Raw genomic sequence first — 17225 nt, 5'->3', positions numbered from 1 at the left:
CAAGACACTTTGCCGATAGAGTTGGACAAATTGCCTCACCCGAACAGTTGCTGCCGAGTTCTTATCTGACTCCATCCTAAGAAGCTCTTCTGGTTGCATTTTGAAGACAATTTTGAAGACACCACAAATGTAAATCGTCACGGAATTTTCTCTAACAAGTGCTGTGTTTTAGAAGTAAAATAGTTTGACATTTAGGATTCGTGACGGTCTAATTCACGTGTTTCTCGTGGTGTCACAAAGACCAATATTTTGCCTTTAAATTTCAACTTTCCGATATCGTATTACTTTAAAAGAATATAAAATATTTTTAAATGTGTACGTTAACGGAATCAATAGCTAATTCCGCTTTCCAAAATATTTCTTATGCGTTTTGGGGGAACATACCGGAACAGGCAAATATATTTCTACTTCTTTGTGCCCAATTCAAGACGGTGCCAAAAAGACACTTCTACCGGAAAGCCGTTTAACGAATGCAAAAAACTGAATGCATTCAGGCCCATTAGTATGTGCCCATAGATGCCCTAAATACACTCAATATGTTGGCTTTTTCAAGAAGCAATTTTTCACTTGCATTACGTCTTATTCTAACAATCATTGACGAATACTCCTATTCATCACCAAATCTTCACTGAATCAATAATGCTAACTTTCCTACATATTGGAATATGTAAATGTGTAAATAAATGGGATTAAAAACTAATTCCGCTTCCCATGATATTTCTTGCATGTTTTGGGGGGACAAAACGGAACAGGCAAATATATAATTTTGAATTTCTTATGCCAATTCAAGATGGCGCCCAAAAAACACTTCTACCAGAAAAGAAGACAGCTGTTAAAGAATGCACAACACGAGTGCATTATGACCCATCAGCATGTGTTGGCTTTTTCAACAAGCAATTTTTCATTGCATTGCGTGTTATCCTGGTAAAAAAGCTGACGAACACTCCTACCAACTTATCGCAGAACGCAATCAGTAAGACAGTACTCAACCATTTTATGAAGGGATGTGCTCAAAATAGCGTCCCTCGCAGACGCTCTTTTGACTCGTCACGCAATCGGGAGGAGTGATTGTTCGACGAGCCAAAAGAGCGTCTGCGAGGGAGGCTATGCTCAAACTAAAATATTAAGTTTCAATAATTAGAAAATTAGAGATCATCGCAGTTATATACGCAACTTAACATGAGCAAATGCCAAGCAAAGGCCTGAAAAAAGTCAGGCTTGAACGGGATTTGTACACATAACCCCTGCAGCACCGGTGAAGCGCTCTACCAACTGAGCCGGGTCATTTTGTGAATTCGCACTATACCCGTAGAGGCACGGCAAAGAAATTTAAATAAAGTAGAGAAAGTAATAAGCTAAAATCTTCAAAATTGGGCTAGGATGGCAATCCGCATGTTTGCAAAACCAAAATTGTTGAGCTTTACTTCCAATTCCATTCTTGCAATTCTGCACTTTTTTTCATACTTCTTTTGTTTTCCTCTGTACAAGATTGTATTCAACAGTATAGCTGCACATTTTGTGGTGTTTGGCTACAAAACCTAGAAACTAGGTTTCCGGCGATGTTTTGGCCAAACACTTTCTGACTAAAGAGAGGCAAAAGGGCGTGATCCGCCCGCATGGTTTGCATGTCAAAAAGGTACAACTAACACGGTGGACGCTTACTAAGTACTGCGGTTCTGAAAATTTTATTGCCTCGATAACTAAGTCACTGAGCTAAAAATTGCAAAAATACATTAATTACACTGCTCTCCAGTAAGATAGGCACAAGAAAATCTTATTGTAAGCAGAGGATTCGGAATTTCATTATAAAAGTGTGCTGGACAAACACTTTCAAGCAAGCCACAAAACTGCATGCGCGGGCTATAATTTGTAGAAATCATATTTCGTCTTATTTCGGAATATTTATTCTGAATATTTTCTTACCCTTTTCAAGTTTTCAACATGTGTTGATTCGTCAAAATAACTTTTTCTTACCACTTTTCTTCTTTTTGATTTGGTTTCGTTTGGGTTCAAAACTTCTGTGGCAAAGTCGTTTTACAATAAATGTACATTTGCTGATAGGCAAGCTGAAATTTCAATAATTGTGGGGACGTTAAATTTCTTCAAAATTTACCCGGTTTGGTGGAGAATCTGTTCTTTAACATGTAAGCAGATTAAACAAAATTACAAGAGAAATAAAACGATTAGACATAACGCTACAAAATTTTATTCTAAATATGTTGTAGTCCAGTCAGTTGCCACCTTGATGTCTTTCAACATCTTGAAAAACATTGGCCACATTGGCAACATTTGAGGGGGTTGTGAAATTCGAGAGTGCCATGTGTGTAATCTAAATTTCATCGTCCAATTCAACATGGCGTCAACGATCACGTTTTATTACGAGAGAGAACAACAAACTTAACATTCACTTTGAGAGGTGGGGGCCTGTAATTGCCCTTACTGTCTCGTAGATCGTTCTTTTTCTATCCTCTACTTCCTCGCTGGTCTCCCTCGTCTTCCGCCCAAAATCTATACTATCTATAGTTTTAGTACTTTGTCGCATTGCTGTGCTTTGCATTTGTGTTTGTAAGCACAAGTGTTGGGATATCGAAATTAATTAAACTACTGAGAATAAAAAGGGATAAAATAAAAAAAAATTAAAGGAAAAACTTGGCTACCATACACTTCAAAATGACTGCCCTGACAGATTCAACTGAAAGTTCTACGTGGGGCAACAGTGCATAAAGGACATTTCTAGACTAAACAAATCATTTTCATGATAGTTGTAATGGTCAATTTCATGATATCTAACGAGAGCCAGATCTTCGCGCTGATGTATATTTATCTTTATTTTTTGGTTTCACAAAAGTAGGAAGGAAAACTGGCAGACGGGGACTGAGACAAATCGTACTTGGTGCTTGCATTTTTTTTTTTTACAAGTGAGAATCAGATAACCGCGAACATATTCGTTCTGTTTTGACTATGTTGAGTTGCCGGTTATGTAACAACCATTCTGATAAGAGACTAGATAAAAAAAATTAATAAAAAATAAAAAAGGGATTCGATGAAGCACGGGCTCTTCCTTTTTCTTTTTCTTTTTTTTTTTTTTTGTTAACAAAAAAATTTCCTTTATTTTCCCTTTGAGAATTTCACATCCGCACAGTGGCAAAGCTTGTAATTTTATTTAGACCGTTTAAGTTTCCGTATTTTTCCAAACGGAAGGGCTTTTGTCATTGTATCACTGTCCTACAAGCAAGTTCGATTGATACCGCATCTAAAAATGTTTGAAACCAAAAACAAATTTGAACCAGAAAACAAACAATGAGAGTTTTGTGGTACCCTTGAGAAAGAGATATGGTCAATTTTAAGCTTGGTCAAAAGACAAGAACAAACGAGACTTCCTTTGTACACATTAAAAACATAGCATTTAAAGAGAATTCTCATTGTAAATTCTATTTTTTGTGATTCCTTTTATTAGTTTTTTCGTTATTTGGCCAATATCATTAAATTAAGAGAAAAAAAAGGAAGGGCATTGTATTTATGACTACTTTTTTTCGTGAAAACCCAGATGACTTTCCTCCCGGCGGAAATTTCTGAACCATTCTGTTTTAAATGGATGCCTGGTTTTAGGAATCTAAAACCAATTTCTCCCGGGGCAAATTATAGCTAAGAAATGACTTGCGTTTATCCGGGATGAAAAAGGCGCCTCCTTTTTATTTCCCGTTTAATTTCAAACGTGACCGTGCAGATTGCGTCAATTATACTTTTTCCTCTTTTGTGCCCTCTAATTTCCGTTCTCTGCTATCGGTCAACTTTTGTTTTAATGTTATTCTTTTGGCGTCATTTCACCGGTCTCACATGAATTCAAATAGCCGAAATTGTAAAACTCTTAGTTTACCAATGAGTATCCAGCATACCAAACGAATGAAATTGAGACGTAGTTTTAAAAAACATAAGCATTGTTATCAATAAGGTGGCATTGAGAAAAAAAAAAGAACAAATTGTGTGATCTATGTATGTTAACGGACGCTTTGGCGGATGTATGCAAGACTGCGCATATTAATGAGTAATTACTCATAATTATACATAATTATGCATTGACGCCTGTATTTTTCCGTGGAGGCAGCTGAATTTACTTGACATGTCAAATACTAATTTACATCGAAATTTTTGTAACCTCGACAACGAGGGCAAAAACGTTGCCACACGCTGAGTTGGCTGAGCAAAATTGTCACGTCTAGTTTATTGCAACACGATTCAATGTAGACGAAGAGATTTTCAGAATATGACTTGACATAAAGAGAGCATACAGCAGCTAGGCGTCATCTCAACCCCAATTTCCAATTAACGTCAAACGATGCTTTTATTTAGCAAATTGTAAATGCAATGTTTGCGGCTTGCGCAACCTGTCACAATTACTCAGCAAAACCCTGTTCGTCATTGCACGCAAGGATGGTTTGAATTTGAATAGCCTATGGTAAAAAGTCATCGAGTGATTCACTGTTATCATCAAACGGTCAAAACAGGCCAGGGGCAGAACCTGCTCATAATGACTCGCTTAAAACAATAAATACAATGAGTAACTCTAAATAATTTCCTGTCTGAACTCTTAAGCCAGCTAACGCAAGATTAGGCAGGAAATGATATAGTCGCGGTCTTAGCTTTCTTGTAAAAAGTCTTTGTTTGCCTGGAGTTGCCTGTTGTTTGACAACGACTGGGCCATTTTTGGTCTCTGTCTCTCGTGAAGCCTTATTATTATGACAAAGCCTTGAAAACAAATAGGTCATGTGCTCTCGCACGAAAGCAATTTGTTTTTTGAATTGACTTAATTGAAATTCTTATGTTCTTATGATTTTTTAATAAGACGCCCTCGGTGTACAAATGCTTGAAGAACTATCATCGCCTCAGTTTAATGTGTTAGTATCAGCACAGATCTTTCGTTATCACCACATCATTACAACTTTATGACAAATTTTATGTTTTTAAAAAATGCTGGGGGGCTACTTAAATAATAACACAGCTTTAAAATTCGCTCAACCTTATCGACAAAAACAAGATAAAATTCAAAAACTTCACCGCCCAAATAGAAAAGAAACCACGAAAACGTCGGCAAATGATAAACCAACTCTGTTTGGCCGAATAAAGTCTAAGCATTGGACTTTTTGAAGAAACAACTACCATTACATTCTTATGTAAAGTAACAGTTTTCGTGCTTCAGACCTTCAAAACAGAGATAATTAGATCATTTTGCTAACAGAAAGAGCTCCAAATTGGCCTAATGCGTTTGCTATCCATTACGTCAACAGAATGACAACGGGTGGCAAGCTATGCTAAACAGTAGCCCATGCTACTTAAAATTTGAAGACACGCGCTCGTCTCCAGCACCGTTGCAAAAATCAGGTGTGATTTCCCGACATAAACGAAAGGTTTTCGCTCCATCGATGTCGTTGCGTGATGTACACTCCACTGGGTGGCCCCGCTAAAAGGTGCTTCATAATAGAGATGTAATTGGCCCATTCAGGAAATGCATCTAGGAAAGCTACTCGTACATCATTATTCATTAGCACATTCACGCCCTCATTCGCACAACGTCAAGTGCCACTCGAGACAAGCACGTCACTCCACTGAGACTGTTAAACGCAGCCCTACCCTAATTTGCAAAGGCACTGGCAGAGACATTCAAATTCACACAACCGTGTCTGCTAGCAATGCTGCAAAAACTTTTACTCGTCAACTGCCGCGCACTTTTTTTAAATTTGCGCGATGTTACTCGCGTGGAATTCCTATTCGACTATTCTCTAACGATCACTGCCAAGCTGAGGCGTGAATCTGTAAATTTATTAAACCTTAATTTCGTTCGCGTGCATCTTGAACATAAACAAAGTCCAATCACGCATGTTTAAACGATTCTATCAGAAAGAGACCACTTCGCAACCGGAAGTGTATGATCATGCAAGTGGAAGAACTAATAACATCCATTTCCACTGGCTTATACCAAGTCACCTCCAATATGGATGGTGGACATGTTTGAAATAAACTTCGCATTATCTTCTGACAAACATTGTGTTTATTTAGCTGATCTCGCTGCAAGCTAAATGTGAACGAGTTCTCTAATCAAACAATTCATGCGATAACAACATTCTTCGAGTATTACATCAATGGATAAGCGGCAGGGTGTACAAAGGGCTGAGGTTTTCACACGTGTTTGTCAAGCATGATTTTGAAACACCGTTGATATCAGAAGAAAAAACTAAATTATTTACTAAACTTAGCAGCATGATACATTTTTACTTCATTCGCGGTCGGTCGGCTGGGTATGACTCAAAAAGACCGGACATGTGCTTAAAATTACTCTTCCATAACCTCTACAAAACAGATTTCGTTAATAGAAAATTAGCCTCGCAGTCGACAATATGTTTGTACGCATATTGCTCGTTGTAACGTTCTTATTTCAATCTACAGTAAACATTCCACTTTGAAATATTCAATACGATAACAATGAACATTCACTGGCGAGGACAAGAACATTGAAAGCAAGACATGCATTTAACATTAACCTTGTGGAAAGTTCTTGAAGTTAATCGCACGGCGAACGAGGAGATCGTTGAACCGTAACTAGTTACATATCTTATGTTTGCTTTTTATGTGGAAAAACTCATTTTTGTTCCGTTTCGCTAAGCCTGAAAGTAAACTGAACATAATATCGTATTCCGAAACTGCGGCTTTTTGGCGGTAAGACCGGTCTCTTAGATCAGGATTGCAAGTATGATGTAAAGTCATTTTAGACTGTTCAAGATCTTTCAACTATTCTGTAGTCTCTGTCAAGTAAGGAAACTACAGTTGCATAATAGGTGGGCATGAAGAGTTCGCTTATGGTAGATGGGGTGGTGAAAATAATGTAGGAATTACGAAAGTCCAAGTTCAATAATTTAGCAGTGTTCTACAGGTCCCAGTTGTTCAAAGTATGATTAAGCTAACTCGGGGTTAGCGCGAGCTCTGATTCAAGTCTAATTACAAATTATTGAATAACGATTGTTCAGAAGATCTTTGCCCTTCAGTTTTGCGGACTTTGACCAGTAGCTTAACATAGGCTTTTAAGACATTTTCAACAAGCGAGATGAAAACCTCGGTTAACTTTTAATCGTGGATTAGTGTTAATTGGCTTTCGAACAACCAGGCTCGAAGAATATACTCACTCACCGAGAAGACAAAGCCCATGGGGGTTCTGCTACATAACAGAGAGCTCGGTCAGTTTAAACCTTTCCTCACGGCACACACGAGTTGCAATTCTGTAATGATGGGTTATGGATGAAATCCATTTCTCCTGGCCATTTGGATGAATGCTATCGAAGAAAACGTTTCCTGTACAGATCTGTAAATTATACTGTGTACGGTAATTTTTTTCCGTCTGTAAATGAAAGTTTTGAACTGTTACAATGCAAATGAAAGCCTATTGAGCATTGTTTTCCTGCAGTGCTGATTAATATGCTGCACAAGGTGTTCCTTTCTTTTCTGTCTGTGGATAAAATCCTAAACTGAACCCATTCAAATAAAATCTGTTCAGTATTGTCTGGGGTAGTTTTAACTTTTGAGTTTGTGTACGTCGTTAGCTAGAACGTCAGCATTGAAACAAAAGCTATTGAGCAATGTTTTCCGATCCCGCGGTGTTGTTTATGATGTTGTGCAAGGTGTTTCGCTCATTTTAGGTTGCGGATAATATTCTAAAGTGTGACATTAAAATGAAAGCTACTCCGCAGTAATTTCCTCCAATGCCTTTTATCTCCAGATAAGTATTTAAACATTAAGTCTGATGATTTTATTTCTTTACTTTTTATTTCTAAACTGCGGCGGCAAGAAAGCAGCCATTGTTGAAAAGCCAATTTTCGAGCGATCTATGTGACTGCTTTGCCAAAGGGTTCATGTTGTGAAATACACAATAGGACGGAAGGAACCCCAAAAACGTTCTGAACAAAGGATGTCTTTCAAAACAAACTCCAACCAGGTCCATTGAGTTACTGTTTCAAAGGATAGTCAGCAAAACTAAGTATCTGAATTTGAATTATATCGCATGCACGAGTTATTTATTCTAACTGACATAGACGTGTAGAGGAAAATTCTGGAAATTTAGCGAAGACTCAGAACAAAATGAAAGAAAAGTGAAATTCAAGGTTTTCGAAGTAAACATTAAAAGCGTTGAATAAGTGCATTTAACACATAGCATAATCATACAATTTTCGCTCGGTTCACGTAAGTAGTAAAGTAACGTAGCAACACGTTCAAAACATAAACACACTTGCAAGCCCCTAGGTATTCTACTGATGTTACAACCGATAACAACTTGATTAGAAATTTTGTCCTTCATTAAAACTACTCACAAATTGACGTAATTCGCACACGACGTGTTCAATATATAAAACTGAACTTTCCTGCTGGAATTACAAATATAGCAGAGTTTGCGTTCACCTTACAAGAACAAGCGCAATCTCTTATCTTATTTTTGGTGTTTGCTTTTCTTAGCTCGGAGTCTATTAGACTCGATCTCAACATTGCTGAGTGCCTCCTCCACTCGTTCTATACGTTGCCGGCTACTTATTTGCCCACCATCTTAACGCTTAGACAGAAATATCAAAGAGGTGAGCCTGTATAAGCACCATCGCTAAATATAGCATTAAACAAAATTGTTACTCGTGCAGTAACAATATAATTCATTCAATGAACTGGTCAGAAGATTCTTCTGAAGGAAAAATATTGTCACCGCTTGAGCACGCACCCAAAAAAAGGATTAAAAATAGTAAAATTATGAGCTCAATGTGTCATGAATTCATGTAAAGAGTCTAGATAACATTACAAACTTCGAACATTATAAAATTCGAACTTTACGCTCGTATTGAATTCAGGATATGGTGGTTATTACTAGCAAGGGTTGCAGTAGTATTTAATAAGCTTTAAGTTACCTATAGGGCATTCGTTCACAGATAGGAGTACCATTATCCGGAGATTTACGTCAACCACAATCCACTTACTAAATTGTTAACTCGGTTTTTCAAGCAAGCTATCAAGAAAATAAATCCTTAATTAAATATCACAGGCAGGAAGAGCCATATAAATTTCAAAATTGGCAATAGCACAATTCCCAAAGATTGTATTTTCCAAGCTTTTATAGCGAGGAATGAATATCAAAGAAAAGTTAAACCCTAACCATACATATTTGCAAAAGCATATCAGTATAGCATAATTCCCTAAGACTACAAAATCGAGCATTTATAGTGTTTAATTGATAGCAAATATTAGAAGAAATAATGGATATACACATTCACAGAGATATAGTGCAATTCACTAAAAGTGAAAATTTAGATATCACAGGAAGGAACATCTATACAGCTTCGTAAACACATATATCGCACAGCCTTTTGCGAATTGTAAACTCACATGAAAATTTTATAGTGGCTGACAAGAAAGTAAATATTAGAGTAAGGGTTGCTATACTATGTACTATTTCTCAAAGAGGAATATAGTAAAAACTTCTAAGATTGATAACTCAAAGTTTTTATTGAGCCTGGCATAGAGGTAAAGATTTGAATATAAGAGGAAGGTAGAATAGCGCGTATAATATATCAGCATAAACAGCACAACTAAACTAACAGATTTTATAAAGGCTAACATAAGACTCGAGCTTTGGATATTAGAAAGGCGACAATTGCAAACACGTATATAGCGCAAACTACCAACATTATAAGCTGAAGGATTTTACAGTGGCTAACATTGAAAGAGAGCTTTAAATAAAGGTAGCAAAGAAAGCTATACAAATTCACAACGTGCACATCGCGCGCAGAAACGTCGTGCAGAAGTTAACTGATGATAGTTTCGAACCTGTACCTTAACGCATTTGATTTCTTCAATTTACATCTGCTAAGCTTTGCCTCTAAAATCGCCAGTCTGCGCCGAGTAAGTGAAGTAAGAGCTTCCACAAAAAGACAAAGGACCCTAAAGGCAAAGACGATGTCACTAGCTACAGAGAAAAGCCAAAAATAGAGCCACTTCCACTTGGTCGGTCAGAAGGAGAAGCGAAGTGTATGCTGTACTTGTAACTTTCATTATTATTTCGACAAAATTTTGAAGATCTGTAACGACATGGTTAATCATAAATTCGTATCTCAAAAAAAAAGCCAAGAAAATGGAAGTATTGCCCACAACCAAGGTGAAGTAGGTCAGGTTTTGGTGATGTCAGAACTCAGCCAAACTTAGAGATTGCGATCGAAATCGAAGGCTGACTCTCACGTGAATATAATCTGAAGTCCTGCTCACAAAATCACCCGAGCCACTCAAATATTCCAAGCATAAAATCCCTCTACTTCGACTTCCTCGTCCGTGATATTTATTTATTTGAAAGAAAGAGGAATTCGTTTACAGCAAAAAGAACAATACTGAATAAAAACTGAAACATAAAAATAACTTTGGGCATAAGTACAGTAAGTTGTATTTTTGAGGGTTGTTATGGGGACTTGTACAAGAAAGTCCACCGTGTGAGTATTGTATTTTGCGTTCTTTTTCAAGGACCGAGACATCTTGGCCTTCCTAGTTACGTTGATTGGACACTCTACGAATTTTATTGCGTAGACGCGTCGCCGCAAACTTATCTCTCCGCGCTTAACGAGCTATTATGAGTGGCAGTGTCTGACGCGTGAATCACGAATGTTTTGCGCGAAGAAATTAAAAGAGTGGAGCAAGAAACTAACGACAAAGAAGAAAGATTCTTTGAGGAACCTAATAAGTAAGCTGGGTTCGTGATCTTACCACCAGAAAAGGCATATTTCTCGAATTTTCTGTCTTTTTAAGTGATCTTTATAAAGAAGTTTGTCGCGCCAAAGGGCGGATGCGCAACAAAACTTGACCTTTTATTCGTCAATACAATCTCCCTTACAACTCGCCGCGAAAAATTCCTATAAGATTGAGCTTGTGCGTTTGTTTGTTGTTATCCATAAGTGAATTCCTTTTCGCAAAGATGTCGTTTAATTGCTGCCAATATGGGAGTGGGTTTCCAGAAAGGCGCGAGACAAACCTAGACTCTAACAATGTGTAGGTCACGTTACAGCAGTAAGTTTTCGAGGAAGCAATTAAGACCCGTACTGGCAAACAGTACCAGCAAAAGGCAGTCGTGTCACAGTGATATTGGTTTGCCTGTTCACCATTATTATCGTAATCTAAGTGATAATCACCCTCTTGAAGCAATTTACCCCTTACTCCGCTACTTCCTAAACAAGGTAACCACAAATTACTTACACGGCTAGTTTCGCAGTAGTTCTAGAAAAAAATGAGATTTTACCACGGGAATCGGTCCAATATCGGAACTAGTTTCCATGTCTAAGTGGAATGGGTTATTTCGGCGTTGGTTTGTTGCTCGAATCTCGTTTTGCTATCGCAACGGGTTCAATTGGACATGCGTCAAGAGAACTGTCTTTGACGGAAGGCCAATTTAGCAGTCACGAAACACGTTAGTGCGGTTGGCGTAATAGTCAAAACAACATCATAGCAACTCACGAAAGCTCTTGGAAATTGTTTGCTACCTAATTTCTAATACGCTCAACGATTCTATTGCTTTGCATTGTCGGTTTTTAACTAGTTTAGAAAATTTGGGTTAAAAACTGAGCTTATTGTCTTAACAGAATAAAGATGCTAATTTGCATGGTAACCGTGACTTAAAATAACCATTATAGTTTGTCAATAATTCCTGGAGGGTAAACTCAAAGAAAAATTAGCTTTGTTAAACACCCACACGACTCACGAGATGTTGAATTCCGCAATAAAAATGTGGAACGGTTTAGAAAATGACATGTTGGGATGAGTAAGAGTTCGCCTTCTCTTTTCGATTTTAACTTGAAACGCTTTTTATTTGTGAAAATGAGGTCACCTCGCAAAAGCAATAAAAATGCATGAACGAAATTGGGTTGGCGTCTTTTTAGCGTGCGCCTTAACACTGTGCGAAGATTGTGAAAGGGTACAGCAAAAGGCAAACGGAGAATTTTTAATCCCTCTTAAAGAAACTTTGATCTCGTTTAGAGCCCTTTGATTGTAGCGGAAGACACGGCATAATCTCACATCAGTACAACAAAGCTAGTTCGTCCCATCTCTTTATTAAACAATGGTGAACTGTTATCTAAATACATTTGCGTTCTACAATTCGTCCCTCCCTTTTCCGTTCGATATGTCTCTTAGTACAGCTAAAGAAATAACCTCACAGCTACGTTTTACAAAATTTAGACTAAGCAATAAAAGCAACTATAAATTTATTTACAATGAAATTTTATTCTATCTAAAATTTTGCGCTACTGCTTACAAACTATTCGTCGTTCGTTTCAACCAGCGATGGCTCAAACGTTCTAGTAAATGAACAAAAATTTTAACACTCCTAACTTATTCTGATAAAAATATATTCCTTACAATAAATCGTTATAGGCTAATACATTTTCTTATCTTTGGACTCTTTTGAAATCTTTTTTGTAGATTACGATGTTCGATGAAACATAGGTGTGAAGAACCGCCTTTTTCACAGCTAATTGTGACTACCTTTTGAACGTTGTTTCTTTCATGTTATTTCTTTTCTTATATATATTTTTTATATGTATTTTACAAAAGATTGTTAACAAAGAAGGTTAGCCCTGCTCCCAACTTCTGTTGAGATAGTTTGGTAACATTTTAATGCGTTGTTTCGTGAAATAAAATCAAATTCGCAAAACCCTCATTGAAATCTCAATAAAAATAGCACAAACGCCCTCGGGACAAAGATGTGTTCATTACAATGAAAGATTTCTTAGCCTGCTAACGAGGTCTTTGTGCTATGTAAGGATAGGTGGTTTGAAAGATATCAAGCGATGTTTTAAAACCTTTAAACCTCAATTTACTCAGCTTTTCGATGCCAAACCCGAGTCTCATCACCGTGGTATCTTAAGATAAGAACAATTACAACCAGAAATTCTCCTGAGTGTAGCACGTAGTTCTCAAATTAAATGGATAAAATAGAAATAAACTTCAGCAAGCATTCGCAAGCCAAGGCTGCGAGTGTGTGTATATATTAAATACTTAAGTTATAGATTTTAGATGCTTGCAACTGATTTGAAAATCTTTAAACGCATTGCTTGGAGGCCATAATCGATCTCTAGCAAATATTAGTGAATAAACTTTTTCTCTTTTACATACCAAAACGTCCTTATATATATCGCATTTTGTCGATTTTCTTACTTTTAATAGCATAAAACTTTAAAATCTTTTCGTAATATAAAACTTAAGGATTCTTCTTAAAGAACAGAAATCATTCGTTTCATTTACTTACTAGTGGCTCAATTCTCAGTGTTCCAGTTATACATAGATTTTTTTAAACCATCTCGGTTCTCCCTGAGTGTCTTTTCTTTAAGCCGCCGGTCTTTGTGTTTATGTTTTTCTCTCAAGACAAGTAATGTTCATTGTGCTGCCTTTAATAGAAGCAGTCAAAAGTATCTTTGTACTGTCTCAAATAAGGTCTCTTTCTCAGCCAGCGAGATACTGTTTAGACATTATCCTATTCCAGCTATGGCTTTGATCTCCCTCATGATTCTGCCGATGGAGTTCTTGCCCATTGGAACCTTATTGAACCAAATATCTCCCTTAGGCTTGTGCTTGGGGGTAAGATAAAAGGACGAGATACCAGGTGGACGGTGGCGGAGGTACACCTCAAATGCTCTAACGGGGTCACGCTCGCTTCCATCGGTAGCCGCCACTCGAGCTTTGCACTTCTTTTTGCTTCTCGGATTGTCCTTCTCGTCGTCACCTCTCGGTCGCTTGTTACCGGCTTTCATGTGGTCGATGATGATCTTGCCATCGGGTCCGCGAGAGATGCGAAAGTCATCGATGCTCAGGTCATGGTGGGCCATTCTTCCTCGGATACCATGCGAAACAGTATTGATCCACCATTGTAGCCGTAGTAAAGGCCTCGGTGCGTGAACTCCAATTGCCCCAGAAGCCCACATTCTCTCCAACTGCTCTTCAGTGATGCTTTCCACCACGTTCGGATGATTTCCTTTTCCTTTGCGTTTGAGCTCGTTTCTCTTTGACACCAGGCCGTAGTTTACAACATCAAATTCTCGATCAGCCAAATCGAAGTTCTCGACAGCGGGAGGGCACTTTCTCTCGAGGAAGTATCGCCTCAGTCCATTTCTGTATGTTGTGAGTGTTACGGGCTCGTATTCATTGCCTTCTTTGCCTGGACGCGTGTCGCGAATCTCGAGAAAGAAATCTTTCAGCATTTCCATGGCCATTTGACGAGTGACCGTGTTCATGTCAACCGACTTTCCGTATTTGTCCTTATACCATTTCTTGAGCCTTCTAACCGAGGTTTTGGTGCCTTCAACTGTGTTTTTACATCGGTTAGCATCGTCTACATCTTCGACATCATGCGAATCAGTGCGGCCTGAAACTTGCGCTTTTTGTCGCTCGATAATCGGGGGTCTGTGGCTGCTTGGAACGGGGGGGAAAATTCTGCTGTCTTCTGACTTAGAGAAGCTGTGATTTTCTGGAATGGACTCCGGCGGATCGAACGGCGGGAAACCAGGAAACGGACGGTAAAATTGCGGTGCTTTGGGTTCGTCGCTTGTCGTTTGGTGAATGTAAGTGTACATCGACTGCGCGGCGGTGGGATCCGAGAAAGACGGGTTTAAGTTGGGGCCGTAAATCGACCGCATAAAGTTCGGTTTGTTTGGCTGTAATGCGCTCGATATGCTTGAAATAGCAGACGAAGGATTAAGGTGAAATCGAGGCTCAGGCTCGTTCTTTATACTGAAATCCATGGGCGTCGGGAACGGCATATCTCTTGGATAGGTGTCGGCTTCGGACGTAACGCTGTCGGAAAAGAAATTGGCTGATTGTAAAGGAGGAACGGTCGCGTGTAGACCACTGTGTTGTTGTTGTGTGCAGCCAAGCGTCGTTGTTATCCCTGAGGAAAGATAATGTTCATTCATTGCGGCCACAGAAATAGGCATTTCGCTTTCCTCCATCTCTGAAATACCTTCTATTCCGTTGCTCATGTTCAAGTGACGGGAACCATCTTCGCTAGCGCTCTTACCGAATTCCCCTGCTCTGAAAATGTTCGAAATTGGGTTGGGAAAGCGAGCGCCAAGAAAGCGCGGATTTAAATTTTCCGTGTTGTGGCGTAGATGAGATGGAGAACTAAAATCTTGGCCAATGTCGAACGGCGGTAGTCCAAACGTACTCATACCTCCGTCCATGCTCTAACACACGATAGCTGTAGCGAAGTATTTTACACTCTCATCCTCGTCGCATCTGACTGACAGATTTTCGTTCCGCGACGCGTATTTATACCCCTACGTAACGATGTGGACCGTCTTTTAGCGAGCCTATTGTTTTCCTGAATTTATGTATTTCCTGTGTTACGTACATTTGCAAGCTCAATTAATAGTTAATGACTGTCCTCATGGGAGAAGTCACTTTTAATCTGTAATTTGCTGACTCTTGAGGTCTAAATCTAATTATATTGTGAATTCATTCAAGCGGACTATAAAAAGCCCACATTATTCGCTGTTCAAAAATGGGTGGAGCTTTATTATGTCGTTGACAATTAGGCCCTTCAGAGACAGTCCGTGCAGCCAGTGCTAACCATTTGTAGAACGCAAGAGTGAAAACGCGCATTGTTTGGCTCCAAAGTCAAGGGCTTTACATTCTTATCACGGTATAAGCGCCGCGTTGGCCTCGGTTTGCCCACGGCCAATCAAACCACCGCCTTAAAATGTGCAGTTTCCATCGTGACCGAGCTTAGCAAACATTGACAACAGGTGTCACGAAATTAAAAGAAAGAAAGAAAGATAACGTTTGCGTGGCTTCCGAAATTTATCACACGTCAACACGCTCTCATTGTAACAAATGGAAATGAGATTTGTTTGACCGATTTCTAGTGGACGATTTTGGTAATGGAAAAATCGCGCCCCCACAAATAAAACAAGGCGCAAAAAGAGACAAGCCTTATTTACATAACACTTTTAGTGTTTGCGAATGATTAATGACGACAGGTTGACAAGTAAGGTGTCGAAAAAGATCTCCTGAGAAGACGAATCGAACAATAGTGTGAGTTTGACTTTTGTGGCTGCACGAAATGGCAAAATAATAAATTCTAATTTCGACCTTTCCTGTGAACGTGACTTATTAGCAATGCGTTTCACTTCGGGGTCGAAAACAAAGAAGCTCGCTCGAATAATTTGCATCTCCCAGACCTTGGTAAAAAGGAGTTATTTCTACTCGAACATGTCAATTGTGCTCTTCAGTTTGTCCAAAACAAAAGGGGTTTTTCGTTAATTTAATCAGCAGTTTATAATAAAAGCACCCGCCGGATTTTGTATATACAACAAATTAGCCATTGTCAGGTTGAAAGTCGAAGGCGGAGAATGGCTATAAAACCTTTTCACAAGAGCCGATGGGTTTCGCGGTTTAATATATACAAGGTATATGTTTGTGAGGTGCATTACAATCACCACACAAGAAGAAAATATAATAAAACCTAGATAAGCTTGGTCGGCCGGATGTGTTTGAACTACGTACACTTCCTTTATGATCGAGGTTGTTTTCAAAAGGACGCTATCGTGCGAGAGCTGTCAGAAAATCCACTTACACGGATGACTTGTGAATCGACTTAAGCTGAATGGACACCCCGACTTAAGGTACCTAATGACATTGTAATTCATCGTTGGTTTTATTTTAGGTTACCCGCATAAATTGTGATCCCGATACTACGAAATATCAGCTCTGCGTTGGTAGATAGCGCTATAAAGAGCTCAAGAACCGACCAAAATAGCCAAGAATTCCGCAAAAGGCTTTTTGCTTGATTAGTTTGTGGTGAATGACGACACTACTTTTAAATATAACTTCCTATCCGCCAAGTCATCCAAATGGTGGGGTCGAAATCATTGACCCAGATAAAGTGGAGGGGAGTTTGGATCCCACATATCACGCACTTCAATCTGAGAACTCATTTCTTGCATTCTTGAAACCAAAATTCCAAGATGTTAAACTCTTATTCAACTTAGTACAAATTTACAAAACAAAAGCTTGCAAAGACATATCTTGTGCCTAAGATTGAATGGGAGAACAACGGCGAGTTCATATCGAACTGAATACAGAATACAAGAAATATTTTTTTTCCATTTATTACACAATCTGAGCGCAAAGCGACGATGTTATACATTTTCGAGATTGTTTTCGAACTTGTC

At 38.6% G+C, this 17225-nt stretch overlaps 1 protein-coding gene across 1 annotated transcript; it reads right to left on the bottom strand.

Annotated features, from left to right (window-relative positions):
- Positions 1-12093: 12093 nt before the first annotated feature.
- On the bottom strand, positions 12094-15421 carry LOC146490073 (uncharacterized). The gene has a single exon (XM_085127985.1). The coding sequence runs from the start codon at positions 15231-15233 to the stop codon at positions 13527-13529; it is 1707 nt and encodes a 568-aa protein (XP_084984111.1). The 5' UTR covers positions 15234-15421; the 3' UTR covers positions 12094-13526.
- Between the last annotated feature and the right edge of the window lie 1804 nt (positions 15422-17225).

This window comes from Pavona decussata, unplaced genomic scaffold (genome assembly GCF_977016875.1).
Source record: "Pavona decussata unplaced genomic scaffold, jaPavDecu1.1 SCAFFOLD_2, whole genome shotgun sequence".
NCBI lineage: Eukaryota > Metazoa > Cnidaria > Anthozoa > Scleractinia > Agariciidae > Pavona > Pavona decussata.
The sequence above is the reverse complement of the archived record's forward strand: the minus strand, read 5'-3'. Positions and strand labels throughout refer to the sequence as shown.

What these genes read in the sequence shown, in the direction of transcription:
- LOC146490073 (XM_085127985.1), bottom strand. Translation starts at nt 15,233, where the DNA reads ATGGACGGAGGTATGAGTACGTTTGGACTACCGCCGTTCGACATTGGC.